General features: G+C 36.8%; 1 protein-coding gene across 3 annotated transcripts in view; it reads right to left on the bottom strand.

The window, feature by feature from the left end:
- RFTN2 (raftlin family member 2) overlaps nt 1-11,755 on the bottom strand; it is a 29,513-nt gene extending 17,758 nt beyond the window's left edge. Inside the window, exons 1-5 of one of the 3 annotated variants that reach the window (XM_077181219.1) lie at nt 11,611-11,755; nt 11,016-11,162; nt 5,979-6,162; nt 3,949-4,060; nt 1,683-1,995 (exon numbers count right to left, since the gene is read on the bottom strand). In XM_077181219.1, coding sequence (XP_077037334.1) covers nt 1,683-1,995; nt 3,949-4,060; nt 5,979-6,162; nt 11,016-11,154 — 748 coding nt within the window. In that variant the 5' untranslated portion in view covers nt 11,155-11,162; nt 11,611-11,755. Of the gene's footprint in view, nt 1-1,682; nt 1,996-3,948; nt 4,061-5,978; nt 6,163-10,126; nt 10,261-11,015; nt 11,221-11,610 lie in introns of those variants that run through there. The other 2 variants (XM_054636559.2, XM_077181220.1) reach the window with 2 other exon arrangements.
- Nucleotides 11,756-21,993: the final 10,238 nt, after the last annotated feature.

Below are 21,993 nucleotides of genomic sequence, written 5' to 3' on the forward strand. Positions count from 1 at the left end.
AGTTCAAAAAGCAACATAACAGTAAAAATTCATACTTACAATCCCCAAACCTATAACTCAGACATAGTTTTTTGCCTCTTTTGAGCAGAGGTAAATGGAAGTGGCACACTGGTATAGCAGTACACCTACACACATGCAAGACTGCCTTGGAAAACTCACATCAGCATTTTTCAAAATGATTTATACATAAAAAATAGACCAAGAAAGGTGGTTAAGTTTCCAGAAGTTTTACCTTATGAACTCCAGTGATTTTCTATTTGACTAGTATAGAGAAACCTGGCATATCCTTGTCAAAGCTTTTTGAAGTTTGCTGAGAACACTGCATGTAGGGGATGCACTGGCTGGTGATCTACCTGGTCACACCAGCCTGTACAAACAGTGCTCCTGAACAGAACCTAGTGTTCCACTTCTTCCTTACAGGACTGCTAATACACAGCAAACTCACTATTTCAAGCCGTAAGAAAAGAGTTAAGCTTTACCAGATTATGCTGTAAAGGCTCACTTGTAGAAAAACTGCTTTTACTCAAGTGTTAAAAATAAGAGGAACATTGATTATCTCTGTGTTTAGAGTCATTATTCTCACAGTCTACAAACTGGAGAGCTGCTTTAACAGCAAAGTGAAAAGGTTGCTTTTGAGAGCAATTAAAACATGTCTGGCTCATCAGGAAATGTGGCCTGACGTGAAAGTTTCATGCTGCCTGCTTTCCACACAATTCTGTCTTGCATTAGTTCTCTTACTCAGATTACTTCTTTCTTTTTACCTTTTCCTCTTAGCAGCCAGGAGGCCTTAAGAGTTTCAGTACCAGAAGTCAATGTTTCAGACCATTTTTTGCACAGACTACACCAAGCACCTCATCCTTCTACAACAAACTTGTCTATCACAGCACCAACATTTTTTCAATTATGCTTTTCCTTCCTATACTTCCAGTGCTCACTTCTCTCTAAGAAATTCATTTTGTAACAATTATTGTCTTTGATTTCATGGTCAATGCATTAATTTCAGCCATCTCTTTCAGGACACTTCTTGAAGGCACATTAACCAGAAAGAATCCATTATGAACGGATTTATTTGGTGTACATTATGTGAGTTGCCTGGAAGCATGTAAAATTATGGCTCTAGCTGGAAGGGGCTCTCTTTGTTGTCATCTTTCAAACAGGCACAACTGGAATCACAAGGTATACTTTGAAATCACTACGTGTTTGTAATTTTATATTGAGTATATCTATGTGTGTGCTGCAGAAAATATTTTATAACAATTGCATCCTTCTAAAAGGAAGGATTTTTACTGCCACATGTTTGTTATACACATACTGAGCAAAAACCTTCAAAGGTGCCACATAACAAGCCACAATTACACTGTGGGCAATTTTGGGGTGTTTGTGGTTTTCTTTTTTTCTTTCAATTGCAAACTAGAATTCTGAGAGTACATCTACAATAGTCTATATGAAAATGAAATATCATTTTAATATATTACTACAGCTCACATACATAAAACAGAAGGTGAGTGTTCCTTCTGCTTTTTTTATTGGCAACTCTTTTAGAAATATGTATACATTTACATACCTATGTGCAGAGGCATCTTCCAAAACCAGTATTTGATACAACAGAAAATGCTGTTTTATTTTTTCCAATGCCTCAATAAAATACCTTATTTCTGCAACAAACAAGCAGCATTTATTACCATCTCCTTTCCGTGGTTTAGAAGGGCTGACTTCTTTTCCAAACTGGAAATCTGAATCCTCTAACAGTCTGCTTTCTCCATGCATTTCCTCCTCTATCCCACTCTCAGATGAGTGACCACTTAATGTCCCTTCATTCCAGTTTTTATAGTTTTCCTCAAAGTTTTCTCGTCTGTGTTCCCTATTTCTTCTGCCCAGCGTGGATTCCAGCTCTGCACCTCCATCTGCACTTGTTCCATTACAGGCTTTAGGATGAGGAAAATGTTGTGTTACAAATCCCACAAACTTCTTTCCTCTTTTAGCAGCTTCATTAACCTGCAATACAACATAAATTTAGCTGCAAAGTCATTTTAGAATTGCATGGACCTTTTTCTTCTTTACAGCTTCTACATACATGAACCACTTTACTAAACTGCTGTAGACATAAAGGCCTAACACTGTATTACAGAAGGGTGACTTGTCTTTGATCCTGCCCCTGCTTCAAAGTAAATGGAAGTTTTCCAGCATGTCTTTGGAGTCAGGCCAAGAAAGGTGGCCAACACTGGTACTGACCTCAGAGTAAACAAAAGCCTTCATTTAGAACAAACCCAAAGTACTTTATTTACTGTGTGTTATTGATAAGCAGTATAGTAAGAAAATAAATAGTATTTCTCTAAATATGTGATGCCAGTCATATTAAAAATACTTCTGTAATATTGGAGGTCAGTATCTCTCTCATGAGCCATGAGTCATTACCCCCTGGCTCCCTTGGAGGCTGCTCAGCTTTGTTATTACTGAGGACAGTGGAGGAGCAGAGTAAGGAGGGGGCTAGAAGCAAATGAAGTTCCTCTTATTTCAGCCAGTGGTGTCTCCTTGGCACTGAAGTCTCAATGCACAACTGTGACATCTTTGCCATCTGTGGGATGTGCCTGTTCTTGGAGATGGTTTTTTTCCCTGGGTTAAGGAGTGCTGCCATTTAGGAAGGTGACCCCACTGACACTTTGTACTACAAGCTCCCCTGTGAAGTAAAGTCCTCAAAGGAAAGTACAGGAGCTTCAGCTCAGAAAGAAGATATCACATGGGAAGTACTGGATTAAGTGAGGGCAGAGGGGGAAGGATCTTTGTTCAGTTTACTCACATGAACTATTAATCCCCAGGGTGAGTAAAGATCAAACGAATGATGGTACTGCAATCCCTTTTTGGTGCCATGATAGTGACACTTCAGTCTATCTACTGGCATTATTTATGTACAGTAATGATACAGTATGCCAATCACTGTGGTCATATATACAGAGCTGCTGCTTCAAGGACAGCCAAAATAGTTTTTAAATTTAACAATTTAAAGTTTTAAATTTAACAAAAGCAACAGAGAAAAACCGACAATACAAAAATCTTTTTGCTGAAACACCACAAAGTTTTATTGTTTCAGATATTAAAAAAGAAAGTACTAAGACTTGACTGGATTAATGGTTCTGTCCTTCTAAAACTGAGGGCATTTAAAAATCAAATTATTCTCACATACTACTTCTGTAACAGATATGCTTCCAAGACTCCATCACTGCCCATTTCAAGTGTGTTTTTCCTTCTAATTTCTGTCTGCTACACTACACCACCAACCTGGAACAGGTATATATATCTTATAAATACATAATGTAATCACATTTTACATTTGAAGAACCCAAAAAAGTCAAAACAAGCCATTTATAAAATACAAACAACTCCCGAAATTTCAAAGATCATTAAAAAGATCTCCAATATGCTTCTTCTTCTACTACCCTCCTTGGCAACTAATGCAAAAGATACCACTAACTCTTGTAATAACAATAGCTTCCTGTTAGAGCAAGTCTTCAATTTTGCAGAGGAAGTTAAACACAAAAAGAACTAGAACTATAACTTGCATTCCAGTAGAAGTTTTCTGTAACCATACAATGTTTTCAAAAGCTGTGCCAAGTAAATATTTATTATAGTTTCTATATATGTTGTATTTTTTGTTCAAGAAAGAAAAGAACATTTCTTCTTGGGTACTGAACTCAGAAAAACATAAAATTCACATATCATACAAGTGTTTTATAACTGAGCTTGAGCCTGATTTCACTTTCAGTGAAGACTTCCAAAGCTTTACAGAGATATTTAGTCCTACATGACAAAAAGTAACTCTTTTCTCATTTTGAGAGACGTTTTGTAGCTTCTATAAAACAAACACAAAACTAAAACCAGAACCACTAAATGTAACTTAGACCTATAACAGAAACAAAAATCTGAAGAGAAGTTGGAAACAACCTCCCTTACCTTTTCTAGCAGTTCTTTCACTACTTCATTTGTCAGTGTTTCATATGTTAAAGGACATTCCTCAATCACCAGCCTGGGGTGCCTTTGTCCTCTGGGTGCTGCGTGCTTCTGGCTAGAACACAGAAAGAAAGCAGTCTTTGTCAGGAATTTGCTGCTAACTTGAGCAAATGCTTGCATATAGAATTCTTTTCTTTTGGAACAGTTATGAATGAAATCCTGACAATGCTTCTTCATACTATTTAGAAGTCAGTGGGTTTTGGTGTTTTGTTCCGTTTCTTACACAAAGTGACAGGTACTATGTGTTTCAATGCCAGGATAAGAATATTAATATTTAACAGGAATTTCATCTGAAGACCATGCAGAGAGATATTTTGGAAATGAAGCTTTACTGACAAACAGCTCTGCCTTTGTAATAAATAAATGCAAAAATCTCTGACAATGCAAAACACACACATTCACACTATAAATTTAGTAAGCATAAAGCAGATTCGGTTTTGTAAAAAACACACCATGAATAGAAATGGTCCTTTTACACTGTTAACATCCTGCTGCTTAGTTTTTGTAACTAAAGGAGAGCTGCAGCTGTTAAATGAAACAGTATAGGCAATTTCTAGCAACACAATGCAAAAACACTTACTGAGGGTTAAATAATGTTTGAATATCTCATATTGAAGCTGACAAACCCCAACTTCCATTTAAAGTTACAAAAGAGTACTCATGTTTCATCTAAAGCCAGTTGTGTTATTAGTCAGACAATATTTAGTGTATGCCAGTAATAATGGGATTTTATTTGATGCTTTCTTTGTATAATAATTTCATTTAGAAAATAAATTCTAAATGAAATTATTAGACATTCAAATATAGACGTTGACCTTCCAAACAGTAGTTGGAGAAGGCGTATTTGCCCACAGCACAACCAGCCTTGGTACATATGGCACCTGGGAAGGGAACTGGAACCTACCCCAGTTTCACAGGTATGCTACAGTCTCATCCTTCACCCATTTAAGGGCCTAAAGGTTCCAAAGGATGCCACATCTACAGGGATAAGGCAAATTGTGGGAGCTGTGTGCTGGCAGTGTCAGCTTTTGGAAGCCTCAGCTCCAGGGCAAGCATTTTGCTTTCTTACTCAACTTTTTGCCAACAGGAACAGCATTTACATTGTTTGCAGATGAATTTATAAAGGTTAAGTTGCATGAACAGCAAATACTCCCAAAAATGCTTGTCTAATCAAAGGGTTTGAGAATTTCTCTCAAATGAACACTTTGAGAAAGCATTACTGCAGTGGCAGTATTTGGAAGCAAGGCAGCTTCCAATTCACACCTTCCCAGTCCTCAAATAAAGACAAGAACCTTTGTGCATCACATAAGGACTCAGGAGAGAAGGGGAAGCTTCACAGCTTTTAATGCTGTAAGAAATCCACTTTCTAGTTATTCAAAATAAGAACAAGAAATTATTTTTTTTTGCATTCAAAGGAACTAATGAATGGTAACATTGCTTTGTATGTGCTTTTAGGATCACATGGTGATTTTAATGCAGTAAAAACAGGAGTAATAAACAAGACCATGGATCTGGAACATAAACAAGCTCCTGCCTCTCCCTCAGTGTCAAAACTAAGCTTTTGTATGACCTCTGCTCCAGAATGAAGATTTTCTTCTTAATAAGGAAAAACCCAAACTATCCCTGACAAATTAATTCACAATCTATGTCATTTTCCCCTGGGAAAGACAAAAGTTCTGAAAACCAAGAAAAAGCAAGCATGAGAAAGTTTAAAGCAGCTTTTTACTCTCCTAGTATTTTAGTTAATCTTTTATTTGCTGCAAGTTCTAAGACATATATTACACTTTGGATTTTTGTTAGGATATTTACTAAGGCAAAGGAAACATTGGCTTACTGTGTGCTTAGCATTTAAGACATTACTAACTGGCTAATCTGAGGTGCTCATTTCAAATTGATAAGCAACGAATGTTGAGCAGCCTACTTACAAATGGCTTCATTACAGGATCAGTGTATTCAAGTTATTTCCCTGTTACCTCAGCTTTAACCGGGAGAGCACCACTCGATACATGTGACTTGCAGGGAAGCTCCTCCTCCGTCCCACGGGCAGCAGAATGGGATGCACAGCTCCCACAACATAGCCTTTGCTGTAATACTCTTCCACCCGAGCTGCTATATCCAACACAGAACTGATCCTGATAACTTCTGGATTTGAAGAAGCTAAAAAGCATTGAAAGCAGAAGAAAAGCACATGATACTGTGTATGTCTACAAACACTTCGGGTGAGTTCCTTTTATGTAAGCCCCACAAAACCTATCCCCAGCCATTTATTAAAACCTACAGTTCTATTTACACAAGAAAAAGCAGATTCACGGATGATTCAACACTATTCAACTACTTCAAGTACCTATTTTTACAACTTAATACGATCTATTTTTAACATACTTGGCAACATTTTCTGTTTGATCAAGGTCTGCCAAGCTGATTTAAAAGCTGTGTTAACATCTAAACACATAATACGGTTGAACTTAACAAAGCAACTATTTTGTCTAGCCAAAGCTTTAAACATACTAATGCAGTATCCCTCAACTCCAGTTTTCAGGTAAATTCCCATATAACAGATTTAAGCCTACGACAACTGATTTGTTTCTATTTATTTTTTTCCCTTAGAAGTGATCTGAGGAGTATCAGTTGACATTTTGACAGTCCCAATTCCTTTTTTCAACAGACTTACACATCACCTAAGTAAGCTTGTGCTGGCACTGATTTCTAAGGAGGGTCCCTCTCAGAGTGTGCAGGCATTTTGCATCAATAGGCAGCACCTGGATAATACATTATTGTTAGGGAAAACTTCTTGGAGAACCTTTTTTGAATGGTCCACAGATTTTGCAGAGAGAAAAGGAAGACTCCATGCTGGTAACAGATACATGTTCTGCTACAGTCAGTCTGATGGGTCAGTAATTCCTGTTTCTCACAAGTACAGCTGGAACTCTAGATGCTCTCAGAAAGCAGGAAATCAATACTCATACACAAATAGCAGGAGAAGAGTCATTATGCCAGCACAGATTTGCCAAAGCTTTCATCTTTTGAACTTAGGAACTCTGATAACAAAACAGCCTGGCTGGAAATCTGCTGGTCTATTGGTGAGCCCTGCTCCAAGCAGCCTATTTGCCTGGGTCCTGATGGATCCCTCTTTGCAGGACTTTCTATGCATTAAGATCAGTGCCCATCTCCATCAAAGGATGCCTCAATTAAAACTAAGCAACACTTTTTCCAATATACAAGCAACTGTAATGTGCTGCCCTGAACATTCCCTTTCAAACCATACAACTGAAAATAATTAAATACACTAACTCTTCTTTGATTTTGTAATTAAAAAAATGCATGAAGTAAAAAATAAAGTAAATGCAATTACATAAATCTCTCATCACTTTGCTGAGTTAATTTCTTGTCCCTACCCTCTCCTGTCTATCTGCATTATAGTGCAGGTTGGCAACAGCAAGGAATTTAAGGACCTATGACACAGAAGTCACTAACTTTGTCTGTCCTACTGTTTTAAACTATCATAAACCAGAGATATGACTCCTTAGTTTGCACAAATATTTTATTCTAATAAACTGAATTAGAACTCTGCTGATTCACAAGTAGTGTTCTGTAAAGCCTCTGTAATGCTTTCACACTATAGAATGTGGATAACATTGACATACATACACTTACTGAGGGCTTTAAAAAAAGACCACAAAAAACCCCACAAACTATCAGAAACTAGTATTTTACAACACTCAAATGCTTTTTAATACCAATTTCTACTAACGGGAAAAGGATGGTGTCCTACTATGCTTGTCAGTGTAAGAGCCTTAACAGAAAAGCCATCCAGAAGAACCAGAACATTTATACCAGGGAAACACACACTACCAAAAATTATCACCAACGTACATATTGATTTTTTTTGCTGATAATCAGCAAATTCAAGCTATCAACTAAACTGTCAGTCATTCTCAGTCATAAGGACAGGGCTGTTGCACTTATTCTTTAGGCAGACACTGTATCACAGCTTCCCTTTTGTAAACATGTTTTGTAAACATCCCATCCCATGATTCCACTCTTTGCAAACCCAGGAGCCACATGTATTGAGAAATAACTGCTCCATAGCCCACAGACCAAAAAAGCAGGAATGATGCAATATGATCATCAAATTCCTGGTTTTATAAAGGTCTTAAACCCTTTTTCATAACAAAAGTTTCCTTCCTGACATGCTCTCAACAGGTAGCCAAAATACTGTAGCAATAAGAACTCCAGCTAACTCTCCAGCTGCATAGTAAGCCTCAGATGCAGGATAGGTGTTTTGTCATCATCCTCAGTATTTCATACATATTCACACTGGTATTCAGAGTGACAAGAACTTGACAGCATGTCATCTTAGTAGGTTGCATCAATATTTTTTCTTTTCCCTAATAGGAGGATAGTGGATAATGCATAAGCATTCTGCTTAGTAGAAATATAGAAACTATCCCTACTTTCTGATTAAACTGACTTCAAAAAATAGCAGCTGTTTGTATGATTGGGATATGCTTCATGACTGAGACCTTGGGATTTACAGTCACTGACCAGCATTTAAAATTACACTTCAGAGTCCGCTGCTCCCTCTTGTACTACTCCAGTCCACCAAAAGAAAAGATTGGCTGTGATTTTTTTGTTTGGGATTCCCCTGATGGCCATCACCCTCCATGGAATTCAAAGCTAATTTTTACAGTAGGGATGGGAGCATTTTGGGGACCAGGAAGTGGAGAAGCCAAGGTTCAGTGCACAGCTAATAACTAGTTAAGATGTACAGGGACTCCAGCCAGCAAATTCAGACTACAGCATGGTTGACCTAATCTGCATCATGGCCTGGGAGAAAAGATCAGGGACTGCTGAAAGTTTCCCCAGCAGGCTCATTTTGACTTCACATTGCATATACCTGATAAAGCACAGAATAAGGCACATTGAATTGAAATAACACATTTATGCTTGCTATACTGTTATCTTGATGCAGGACATGGTTTACTGTAAGATCTTAAAATATTATTAAGTGCAGCTTTTCTGTTTTGCACTGGTGCAAGATCCAGTAGCAAGAAATCACTCGGGCACACAGAAATCTATGCAGAGGAAGACTTTGTTCTGGAAGTAGGCAAAGTAGAATGAGTGCCATAAATACACAACAGCAGAGGAAAAACTTTGGTCTGAAGTGATAAAGGGCTCTCAGTTTAATTAAGTCAAAGGACATTCAAAGAGCAACAAGTACATGAGCAAGTTGACTGAAGGAAAAAAAAGAAAAAAAACTCAGTGTATTCTCCACAGTACTTGAGCCAATCCATCCATTTCAGAAACACTTAGAATTGAAAAATGCCTCCAAGACAGTAGGAATATGCACCATGTTCTTTTTCTGTATTCATCTTGGCTCTAAAAATAGAGACTTCAAAAAAAACCACTTAAGGTTATATACACATATCTAGAACCATTCAACAGAAAGATATCTTTGTTTACAAATCCCCTTACTTCCAGTAAGAAATCTAAAAAAGAGTGAGGTAACTATCTGAAACTGATCTCAGTTATTAACATTCATAATTCCACTGCAGCAAAGCAATTCTGATTATCAGACAAAACAACAGAAAATTAATCTTTACTGCTGTACTGCTAGGTTATTAAAACGGAGATACACCTTTAATTGCACATGTTCGATGGGCTATTACTTCAAAGGTCACAACCACCTTTAAAACAAGTAATTTATAAAACACTATTAGAAACTGTAACTTGAAAACACAGCAAAACTATCTGGAACACAGGTTATTTAAGAACACTGCATGCTCTTCAGTTTCCAAAAAATTTATCCTTCCTGTATCAGTAGCTAATCCATGCATGCATTAGGTAGTCTAGCTTTATTTCCAGTACATTACCATTACTTATTTGATAGTTTTGTTTCTTCAAAAGGAAAAAAACAGTGAGAAACTTTTTGTGTAAATAAACAGAACAAAGATATCTAGTACTATACACCTAGCAAATATATCTTCAATTAGTATCTTACATCTTTTTAATGAAAAGACTCTTGTATTTTAAATAAAAATATTACAACACTTAAAAATCATCAAAAGCCAAGTTTTGTTTATGAAAAAGTTCCTGCAATTGCACTAAGACCTGGACTTACACTACTTCCCTTTATCCAACCCCTCTAGTAACAGCATTTACTTCAAATCCTTGCTATTAAGCATTTCCAGTAGATTGGGTTGTTACAAAATGCAAGTTACTATGAAGTGACTGTAAAACTGAGCTGTCTGTGCTCTGAGGGCAGCCATCTGGGCTTGTTTATGTTTTCAACTTTGTGGAACAGGGAGTTGCTCTGTTAGAGATGGGACACCCTCGGGAAGGAAGTATCCCACAGAGCACTGTCTGCCTCTAGCTATGCATACAGATTTAGTTTCATTTCAGTCACAATTTCAAAAGACTATTCAACAACTTACAAGTAAAGCATTTGGGAAAAAAAGCAAGACAAAACTCAGACTCTTATAACAGAAACTTCTACCAAGAGACTGCGGTGGGCGTAAGAGGGGAAGTTACTCCTGATATACAACTAAGGAACAGACTTACTTCTGCATAAAGAAACAAGGACAATGACAGCCTGTTTTCGGAAGTTGAGTGCATTTAAAAAATTGTTATTCAATTAAGGCTCAGGCACAGTGTATTTTCTGAACCGTCACACCGAATTCAGACAACCATTATTCAAAGCCAGTACGGATGGCAGTATGTGACTCACAGGAAACTAGGAAAAATCTCTTAACAGTTTCTACCAGCTTCCTTAACAAGGACAGTTGTATAATTTGGAGAGTTTGGTTGTTAAAAATACTTCAGCAGTTTCCATTGTAATTTTATACAAGTAAGAACCTTCGTCATGATTTGTGTTTCAAAATAAAAGTCTTACATTTTGGCTAGCTTTGATAAAAGTGCCTAAGATTTACTGTAAGTCAAACAAGACAAAATGAAGTTAAATCCTGTTCCTTCTTACTTCAAAATAGTAAAGATACAGCATAAAAAAATACCTTCTAAGGTAAAATCCAGCAATACATATTCATAAGCAGAATCCGTCTTTGTTTCAACTTGTGGTCTCTTCAGTGTAGAAAAGATTTTTCCAGGGCTGCTATCATCTGGGTCTTCCAGCTTTCTCAGTCCGCACCCCATGGCAAGATCTGCAAATGATTAAGTCGCAGGAAAAGGTGGGGGGAGCAGCAAGATCTGTCGCTCTTACTACAGGGAAAAAAAAGGAACCAAATAATTCCCCTCGATTTTTTTTTCCTATTAGCTGTAACTCCAAACAGAGAAAAAGTCCAGTTCCCAGACCAAAAAGCAAAGGTACTTTCCATTCATTTTTAATATAGAAGCAGTAAGCTCGTGATGATTTCACGCTACAAACTTGGCTAAGAGTAGGCTGGATTTCGCAGCAACATTAGAGCTGCTCCCAACTAGCAGAGATTTTCCATGCCACGTCAATTTACAGCCAGCCCCTATCAGTGCTCTCTTGCAGAGGACACCAATAGTGCTTTGTTTGTCCTTCTAGACTGACTGGGTGAGGGGGGGCAAGGGGGGAAGAAGAACTGAAAAAGAAAGTTAGAGAGAAACTTGTCTGTCATTACTTACCTCCAGAAATTCCCAACTGCAGTAGAAAGTCAGACAGGAAAAAAGCAAGTTAGTCAGAAAGAAAGAATGAGAAAAGAGCCTCAACATGGTTGGAGATGAAAATCACTTCCAGAAAGGAAGTCAGCTTCAAGAGGAAATTGCTTCTGGCATCTCAAAGGGTAGAAAGGCAAATGAAAAGCTGTTTAGTCCTTATTTTAGATTTTAGAGTTGGCTCCTATTTCCTTTCTACAGGGACTTTCTTACAGGAAAAAAAAAAACAACACAAAAACAACATGAACACAGTGTAATAGTGTAAAAATATGTAGTAAATTCTTGTCCAGAAAAATCAATAAGAATCTTTAGCATGAAAATTAACTTATGTAACTGGTTTTGAAAAATGCCAAAAATAATTACACTGAAATATTCCTCATTTCAAATGGGAAAGACTTTGTCAATACTACATATGAAAAAAATTACAAAACTTTGTTTTCCACTATTCCCGGGCATTGAACAAACAGAATCTTTTCTCCTTTATTAAACTCACCTTAGTTGGTACAGCCACAGACTATCAACACCATAAAAAGTTTTCTATGTTAACTTTTCTTTAGGTTCTAAAAACTCAGTATAATTTTAAGGGCTCTCATTACTCTTCCATTAACTATTGCAAGTCACTTGTACCTGCACTATACCTGATGCAGGCCACAATAATGCATAGTGAGAAAAAAGGAACATTGAGTGATTTTCTGTGGCCCTGCTGTTTCCAGGATGAACTGTTAGAAATTGGCCTTTTTATTTTTAGACTGCACCTAGAGAAATTCAGAGTCATCTAGAAAAAAACTGAAGATTCGTAACACCATTTTAGATTACATGAATGGCACATTTAAATTCTAAAGGCTTTTCTGCTTTTTTCATTGAAATATGTATACCTTATTAAAGATGCTAATAGCTTCTATAAAAAAATAACTCCAAGTTAGAAATTAACTATTTGTGGGTTTCTGTTCTACTGCAAACAAAGTGATCTAAGTTTTTATTTAAGTAATTTAGCAGGCATAATAAGTCTAGAGACTACAACCTTTTGAAACATACATTATAGATTATAGTCACTTAATTCTAGAAAAAAAATTACAATCACTTAGTGCAGAGCCTGGAACTGAAGCTGTAATTAGTTCAGTCTTTAAAACAGGCTCCCAGGTGCTGAAACAGAAAGGAAATCCTCAAACATTGTCTTCTCAATTAAAACCTAAGAAAACATATCAAATATGCAGAATTCTTCATCTTCTTGAGAGTCTTCTCACACAGAAATTGCTCCCAAACATGACTTTTTTCCCAGTAAAGGTTATCCCTGAACTGTTGCCATATCAGCCATACATGTAAAGTGTCCACTCAGCCTTGAGAATCCAGCTGCTCCATTCTACACAGCCCTTAAGTTTCATTTTAACTGCTTGTATGAAGCCATGGCATGAGCAAGATAGCTGCAAGTAAAACAACTTCTTTGCAGCACTAGTCCAGTTGTCAGCAGGCTGCTTTTTCATATTTCTTTAACTTAAAATAGCTAAATTTTCAACAAGGCCATTCTGAACATGTATTTTGAACTCTTCATGACAAGGCTTACACAATATTACAACCCCTTCACCAAGACAGGATTTTCCATACTATAAACAAACTCTTACAACACCAGGAAGAATCACAGTTACAGATAAAAGCAATGGTCCACATTTTGTGCAATCCTAGATAAGAATAAATAGTTATAAGCTTCCAAGTTGGAAGTCAGTCAACAGTTGTCATTGCAGACTTGACTCAAGCCACTAATACAAGCAAAGGTTGCACAGACCAAAATAAAGAAAACAAAACAAAATCGGCAAGAATGAGCAGCATCTCTCACTGGAGTTGAAAACTGCATCAAAACACTTGAATGACTCAGGAGAGACACAGGATCACAAGATTCTTAAGATTCAAGAGCTGCTTAAAGAGCTGCAATTTCCTGTTACCAAGTGGATACAAACTACAAAACAATCTACTTCCAGTGACCCAAAATGCAAAGGCTCTGGGAATGGGTATCAGAAGAGAGCAAATGCTTAAAACTAAATCACCCTGTGATTCACCAGCATGTTGTATTTACAATGTCCCCTCTGAAAGGCCTGTGACTCCTTCACTGAAGCTTGATAAAATTTTTAGACTTTAAAGAAGGCAAAGACAGCCAGACAAAGGACCAATGAGTCCAAAGGAACTTTGCCTCTCTATGGAAGGCTTCCAGGATCCCCAACAGTTTTTATTCTGATTACATGGAAAAATGATCCCAAGACAGCAAGAGAAGCACATCAATAGGGATGTGTGTCCCATGCTGGATTACTGACTGCCTACAGGATGAGAAGCAGCAGCAGTTCTGCACAGCAGCTTTGACCAGACTGTGAGACAAGCAAGCCTTGCTGTCTACCCACACCTCAGGGCCGTTCCTTCCTTGCTCATTATGTGCTTTGTTCCCTCCTGTCTGGGGGAGGTTTGAAAGCTTTTGTGTGGGAGGCATTTTTGTTTTTCTTGTTACCTTACTAGCTTTATTGAACAAAAGGACCGAAACTGCTTGAGACTGCAGTTTGGAAATAGATGTCCCCTGTTCCTGACTCTGTGCTAAGCTGCAATCAATATGACAGCCAGGGCAGGCTCTGCCTATGGCCTTGGTGCCAAACGAGTGGCATTGGCATCCCTTTTTGATGAAATCTCTCTTGCTAGAATTGTTCAGACAATTGTTAAGACAACCCTGCTTGAGGTTTAGAACATCTGTGACAAACCCATCTGAACACAAAGCCTATTTACAGGAATAAAATTATTTACTTCTCCAAAACCCAATATGATCTGCATAAGCCATTTAACAATGCAGTTTAAACATTTCCTCCCCCATTACCTTAGAAGATCAAGAATGGGAGATGATACCTGATCAGAGTTTCCTCTTCGCTAAAATAATGAAATGTAAGGAAAAATTAGGAAAACGAGTACACAAAAGATGTTTCTTGTCTGTGTGAATAATAACTAAACTGAAACTCCAGAAGGATCCTAAATTACTGAATCTGCAGTTCAGTCAGCTATACCAGCATACCAAATGTTATCATAGACACAACCCTTCTCTTTCTGGTTAGGACACTGGCTAGTGAGTTAAAAGCAATAGGAATCACATTGCTTTAATGCTACGTTAACTTCAAAAATAAGCAAAAGCAGCAGTATTATAATTTTACATTTCAAAATATAAATCACAGCCTTTGTTTAAGGGCTATAGAATTTAAGGTGTATCACAACCATGACATGACTCCTGCTCAATCCCATGACTTAGAGGACTCCAAGAGGAGAACATCTTCCATCTTCCAGCCTGTTAGGCCACCACTGGGACAAAAACCATTAGTCTGGGCAGCCTGTATCAGTGAATTTGGTTAAGGTAAGCTCATCAGTGAAAAATTTTGAGTGAATAACCTTCTCGAGATGTACCACCAGTAAAGATCCATTCCTGTTCTCAAGAGTGATGTAGTGAGCAGCAGAAATGCAAATACCTTAAACCTCAACCAATTACCTGAAGTATTATTATTAATAAAGATTTCACTAGGACCAAAACTGACTCAATAAAAAATAGAAGGGGTAACTCCCTCTGACAAAGTCAAAACGCAAAGTATTTGGACCAAACACATTTTCTATTTGGGCTGAAACATCTGCATGCTTATAAAAGATACATGGAAAAAATATAAAGAAATCAGCATTATTATTTGCTATGGATCAGTCATCACTAAAAAAAAAAGTAAACAGAGGACACAGACACAAATAAGATACAAGACAACAAATTACAAACACAAGATAAATTAGTCAGATTTCTTTGGAACCTGAAGGTAGTTGAACAGCTAGTTTGAGGACTTAAAAAGAACACATTTAAAACCCCTTAAATATTAAAAACCTCAAATTGCAACATTTTTGAACTTTAGTTCCCCTTTTAACTTTTTTCAGGCTTACTTCCTTTGCTTTATGACTGAAAGCAAATGTTAAGTTTTTGTTTGAGTGAGGATGACAGAAAAAGCAAAAAGCTTCCATCAATAGAATTCTGCAACTCAGTTGTCAAATATTTTTCACACCCCCATTCCCAAGAGCAATCACTTTAACTAAAACACTGACATTTCTTTCATTTTTCTCCAGAATGACTCAATTTCAAAATACTAACAAAGTATCAGGATTCCATTCTGAAGGCTCTGAGGTTTGGAAATTTGCTTTTTTTCTTCAGCCTAAATGTTTTGCCTTTGAAGGAAGAGTTTTGTGAATGTGACAGGAACAGTATTGGTAAACACCTTAACTTGAGCAGAAAAGCCATCTTTTCTGCTGTAAGTTTTAACTTAAATGTACTAAAAAGAATGAACAGAGATGACAACAATAATTTGCTTTTGCAGTCATTAAAACATAGTTTAATGATCAAAGTTAAATTTCATTTTTTCATGTTTTTTTAAACCCATATTAAAACTCTGATACTACAATAAACAAAAGTTACAATCCAAACAGTAAATATAGACCAGCTGGAATTAAACTTGTAGTTACGAACTCAAAACTTCACTAGAAATCCAAAACTACAGAAGCTTGTTTATTATTGCTGTATTACAAGCAGTTTCAATTAAAAGAGCTTTTAATTTCTAAAATTGTTAACAGTTCTCTAAAATGAGATCTGCAAATTTATTAAACTTTTCTCTCTGTGCATTCACAGGGTCTCACTTATCAAGGCAGTAGCAAGTGTATCATCTGTATCTCCAATACAGTATCAAACACTCAGCCATGTTAGCCACCAACTAAACCCATGGATTCTAGAAAGAAATTGAATGGGCTAGATGTGGATCTTCTTTCTGTATAACAGCTAGATAAGAATTAGTGTGCAGGACTGCACACATGGCACTGTATTCTGCATCCTTAAAATAAGGACTTAAGCTGAATATTTTTTATTTCAATAGGAAACTTAGGAAGTTGTTAGAGCAGGTGAACTGAACCTATTGTAGTACTTGAATATTACAAAGGCACAAACCTATTTTACAAAAAAAAAAAAGGTATTTTGCGGCAATACAACTTTTCACATTTTATAACTATGTTAAACAGACAAAAACATTTCAAGAGAGCCACATGTTCTGCTAGTTACTACTGGAATGCAGTTTACTCAATGACTTCTTAGCTCTTTTGGAAAATGACTATCTGAATACAAAGAAATGCCAATTTAAAATAAAAACTGTAAACAGTTTTTCAGGAACAATAAATAGACTTCTGTTGCATAAGATCTGAAGCAGGAACCAAAAATGCTAATAAACCAGAGAATTCTACATTTTACAAGAAAAAATAGCCAAACAGATATACAAAAATACCTGAGAGACAACTTCAATAACTTTCTGCCTGTCCAAGCTTTTATCCTAGAGAATGCTAGAACTAACCTCCTGCAATGGAAAAGTAACATAAGCAGACAGCAGTTGCTAGAAATACTGTAACAGCTAGCTCAGTAAAAAACCAACCAGTTCTCCGTAGAAGATACCAACCAGTTCTCCTAAATTCTAAGAGGTGGAAGCCAGAAAATTGCTAATATGGGAATGTGAGAGCCAATGCATAAAGGTGATTTGCTATTAGTTACTGCATGCCCACAGGGCACATGGGGATACATCCCCTCCTGGCAGGAGTGTGGAGCCTCACTATCATCAGTGGGAAACTGCACACGGCCAAAGAGAACATGACCCTTTCTCCAACCCCCAAAATCCTCATCTGAGGATCTACAGCTGACTAAATTACTTCTGTTTAACAGCATGGCAATCTCCACATTCCAGAAAGCTGAACTAGCAGAATAGGACAGTGCAGTGTAAAGGAACCAGAAGCCATGAATGCCAGAACATCAAAACAGCACAACTGTAGGCACTGAGGAAACGCGGTTCTTCCCCAGTACATATTTAATTCAACTACTGGGATTCACACAGCTAAGGCAGGTACATCTCAACAGTGCCTACAGGGAGATGCAACTCCTGAAAGGCTGGTTCAGTCACTGCTGTCTGATGTCACACCATCACTCTTGGCAAGCACTCTGAACAAAGATGAGCTACAATATAAATGAAAAGGCCTCAGTATTTCAACAGTGACTGCCAGTTCCTGGAGGAAAACCAATATTCAGAGCTACTTGGTTTCTTCTCAGTCTCTTAAACCAAAACAAAGCTTTGTTAAGACCTGAAGATACAACCCTAACAGTGCCTCCAGACTGATGTTACACATCCCACAGGGGAACACTGCAGGAATAGTTCAGTGACTGGCACTGAGTACCCTTACAAACAATCAAGTTCACATGCAAGTAAAAAGAAAGTGAGTGGTCTCTGAAGCAAAGGCCATGGGATTAACTCATTATCAACAATCTAACATCTGCACCAATTAAGAGAAAATAAACTACATTTTGTGGGTGGCTGGAATAGAGCCACAATCTGATGACATGTGACTGCACAGTATTTGTACACTTTAAAGCAATTAGTTCAAGAGACTTCCCTCTAAGTACTCTTCTTTTAAATTAGTACTCACTGTAAAATTTACTTTCTTGAATCTCTGAAGCACAATTAAAAACAGGGAAGTCACATTTGGTAAACAAAGTGCAGATTTCAAAAATAAAGGCTTGGGACTAAATCTCCAGAATCCTAGGTCAAATGTGTGTTTCCTGACACAAGAAGTAAGGCTCCACCAGAACATAATCTTTCTTTGCTACCTTCAGAGACAAAACCTCATTAAAAATATTTACTATGTAAAAATTCTTCAATGGAAATGAATTATGGCTTTGAAGAGCCAAGATTTTTGTGATAAATTTGTATCAAGGAGTTCTAAAATGTGAAAATTAAACAGAACTGGCCAGATGTGTATAGTGGTACGGACTTGCTCAGAAACATGAGAACCTAAAACAAATGAATGCTTGCCCCTTCAAAAACAGGCTGAACTCTACCTTTCTCCCAAAGAATTGTATACTACTTTTGATACTTAGTGGTAAAACAATCCACTACAGCTGCTACAGCAATAAATTGTTAAAAAGAGAAATTATTAAAATTATATTTGTGTAAATTTTTCTACCTAGCAGAAGATGTGAAGTCACTTGAGGAAACTTGCAACCAAGACATGACATCTCCTTTCCTAACAACTTCAAAACAGCATAAAACCAGAACCAGACTCCAACTCTCTTCCTGGACAACGCCACAAAACACTACTGAACACCAGAAGAATCTTTAAAGATATTTACATATCATACATGGATTATTCACTGACAACAATATCTGTTTGGCAAGATCTCTGAATGATTAAAAGGAAGAAAGTACTAATAAAACAAATCCACACAAAAAGAAAACCCCTAAATTATTACAAAACAGATAAAATTGAATAACTCAAGGATATTTTAGATACAAAAAATAAAGGCTTCAGTGCTACAGAAGCAATAAGCCATACCCTGCACCCCTGTAAATACAGGGCCTGTATTTTCAACCTTTGGGGAATCTGATTTTGTAATGAATAGAAGGAACCATAGGACGTGAGGGGAGAAGCAAAAACAAAAATGAAACAAACAGCCAACCACATCAAAAAACCAAAATTATTTTCCTGAAATCAAGGAAAAGAAGTCTTTCATCTCAATTTGTGATAGTGCCAGGGAGTTCCTTATTTTCATACAGACAACAGAAAACCCCAAAGAAGCAAAGAAATTTTCATTGTTTTTTCTAATTCAAGTAGTCAATTCATTCCTTTTTCTATAGCTAAAAACATACTACAAATCCAAATGCATATGCAATAAAAATATTAGAATGAGAACAAATCATTATTAAACTACGGGTCCAAATTTTATTTTAAAAATTATTACTGCAAACACTAAAATGACACAAAGTAAAACACTTTATAAAAGTAGAAAATACTGATAGCAAGAAAAATTAAGCTAGACAAATTGTTTTGGAATGGAAACAAAATGAACATCGATTTAAATAATCAGATTTTATCCACAGTACAAAACCGCTGTATGTGGCAAAATGGCTTCAACTTTGTAACTAATGTATCTTTAAAGTTTATGTAACCCAGAAATTAAAGGTGACATTATTTCTTCAGTAGAAGTATGCTGGCTTTCAGTCTGAGTTAGTAACAGGAATACATACAGCAGTCTGTGTTTCAGAAATCACCCTCTTGTTCTGTAACAGGGTTTCTATTAAGAAGGGAAGTGCAGGGATAAAATTATTATTTCATGTGGCTTTACCTGACCAAACTACAAAATTTCAAGCTATTACTTGACAAAAAGTAGTGGTATTTTAACTGGGGAACCTGCAAGGAAATATCAGAAATCAGGAAGAACATATCCTCTCTGTGATTAAGTATTTTAGCAAAATACATAGCTAAAAACCCCAGTGTTTTACAGCATCTGTAGAAGGTAAAGTTTTATCTTCCATTCTGTAATCTTTTCTAGGAGAAAACTGATGACTCCATGCATACTGAGGTTTCAGACTCACAGGCAAATGATGCAGAACATTTCTTCTCACAGAATGCGACCTCAATTCCTAAAGAGAGGGAAAAATGCTGGGTTGTTTCTTCCGTTCCAAAGTGTGTCCCACTTACTGCATTAATAATGCTTCAATGAATAGTTACAGTCCACTATTGCATCAGCTGGACAGACTTGGTTCAAACAGGAAAAACAGATTTTTCTTAAGGACCTAGGTCATAAAGCCCACAGTGGCAGGAAATACCCTCCTTTATTTGCAAGCATGGAATCTTAGAATGAGTTCAGAATGCTTTTACTAAAAGAAAAAAACCCCAATTTTGTTCATTGATCATAATGTCTTACTAAAGGATGCCAAGGTATTAAAGCAATTGTATCATCTTTCTAACTTGATGGAGAAAATTTATTTTTTACAAAGTATTCTGTGAAAACCTATGTAACCAATTGCATTTTTCTTTCCTTCAGCATCCTCTGTAATGTAGATTAGAGCAATGCTTTACTATGGGTACTCACAATAATGTTGACATTAAGTTTTTAGTAGCAGACCCATAAAACCTGAGCTAACAAACTGAAAGCTGTTTTATTTGTAAACTGAGAGGCAATGGACTATGCTTACATAATTTGTCAGTGGATGCTACTAGCTGCTGACAAAAGGATGGCAAGGTGCAGAAAACACAGCTACCATTTTAGGTACTGGCACAAACTGATTTTAGAATACTTGTACTATTCTGCTTCTTCTTCCAAAGATCAAATTCTCTTACAATCCCCCTATCTCAGCTGCTCTATATCCCAAAGGTACACTGTCCATCTCTTTTACTCTTTACTTAACTATGTCATATGACAGACTCAGATTGTCCTTTTTTTCTAACCATTTCTTATGCCAGGCCTTTTCATCACTAACTTCTTTTCTGTTTTGTTAAATTTAACTTTTTACTCTCCTGTCTGGCTCTGATGGTTTCCTAATACAAACAGCTCAGTTCATACACCTCTGTCAGGGTATCCAAACCACTACAATCAAGATAGCAGTCTCTTTTCATCAGCTACTAACTCTCCATCATGTTGTGCATTGCTTTTCAAAACTTCCAAGGTTCCATGCTCTTCAGTTTTCATATCCACTTTACAGGATTTCAACCCCAATGTGTTTCTCTTTTTCTTTAGTTTAACTCTTATTAGTATAGGTAGGACACAAACACATTCTCTTTGTCTACTGAGAAAATTATGCTCAGTTTTACACTGCTAGGCTTCTAATATTTGTTTAAAAGCCACAGCTGGGGGTAAATCATAGGCACATCTTAACATACAGCAAGGCCCTGCTACAAATCAGTGAACTGTTTAAAGGCTATCAAGTAAGAAATTTACTCTAATTTTAAGATGTGCAAAACACATATTCTTCCCTAGGCCTCCTTTCATCAAAATCCTAATTTTTTAAAAAGTGTAAGCAACAGAGGCAGCATTTTCACAGTAAAAGCATGCTTAAGCACCTGCCAGAGTACAGCCCTATAAACACAAGCTACTGGAAATTGCACAAAATAGGGAGAGGAAAAAGGGAAGTTGTCAGTAGGGAATTAAAACAGTTTTCAGAAATAAAAGAATCATACATTGGTAGTACAGAAAATCTCATTCTTGCTGAAGGAAAACAATCCAAACCGATATAGAATTCAGTCAATTTAACTAAAAGGATGGAGATTACACATACATTACCATCTCAGGGATGAATGACACTGATTATATAGAGTTTGGTTTATGAAGAGAATTATTAGCAAGTGTCAAACTGCAGGAAGCAGGCAAGTGATGCTGCAGACTGTGCTAGATCTGAGCACATCTTATTATTCACTAATTCATAAATAGCAAGCATTGCAATGAAACAACTGACCCCAAATGCCACAACTGGCAGCTGCTAGCTCTTATGGTGATGATGGATC

This window comes from Agelaius phoeniceus, chromosome 7 (genome assembly GCF_051311805.1).
Source record: "Agelaius phoeniceus isolate bAgePho1 chromosome 7, bAgePho1.hap1, whole genome shotgun sequence".
Taxonomy (NCBI): Eukaryota; Metazoa; Chordata; class Aves; order Passeriformes; family Icteridae; genus Agelaius; species Agelaius phoeniceus.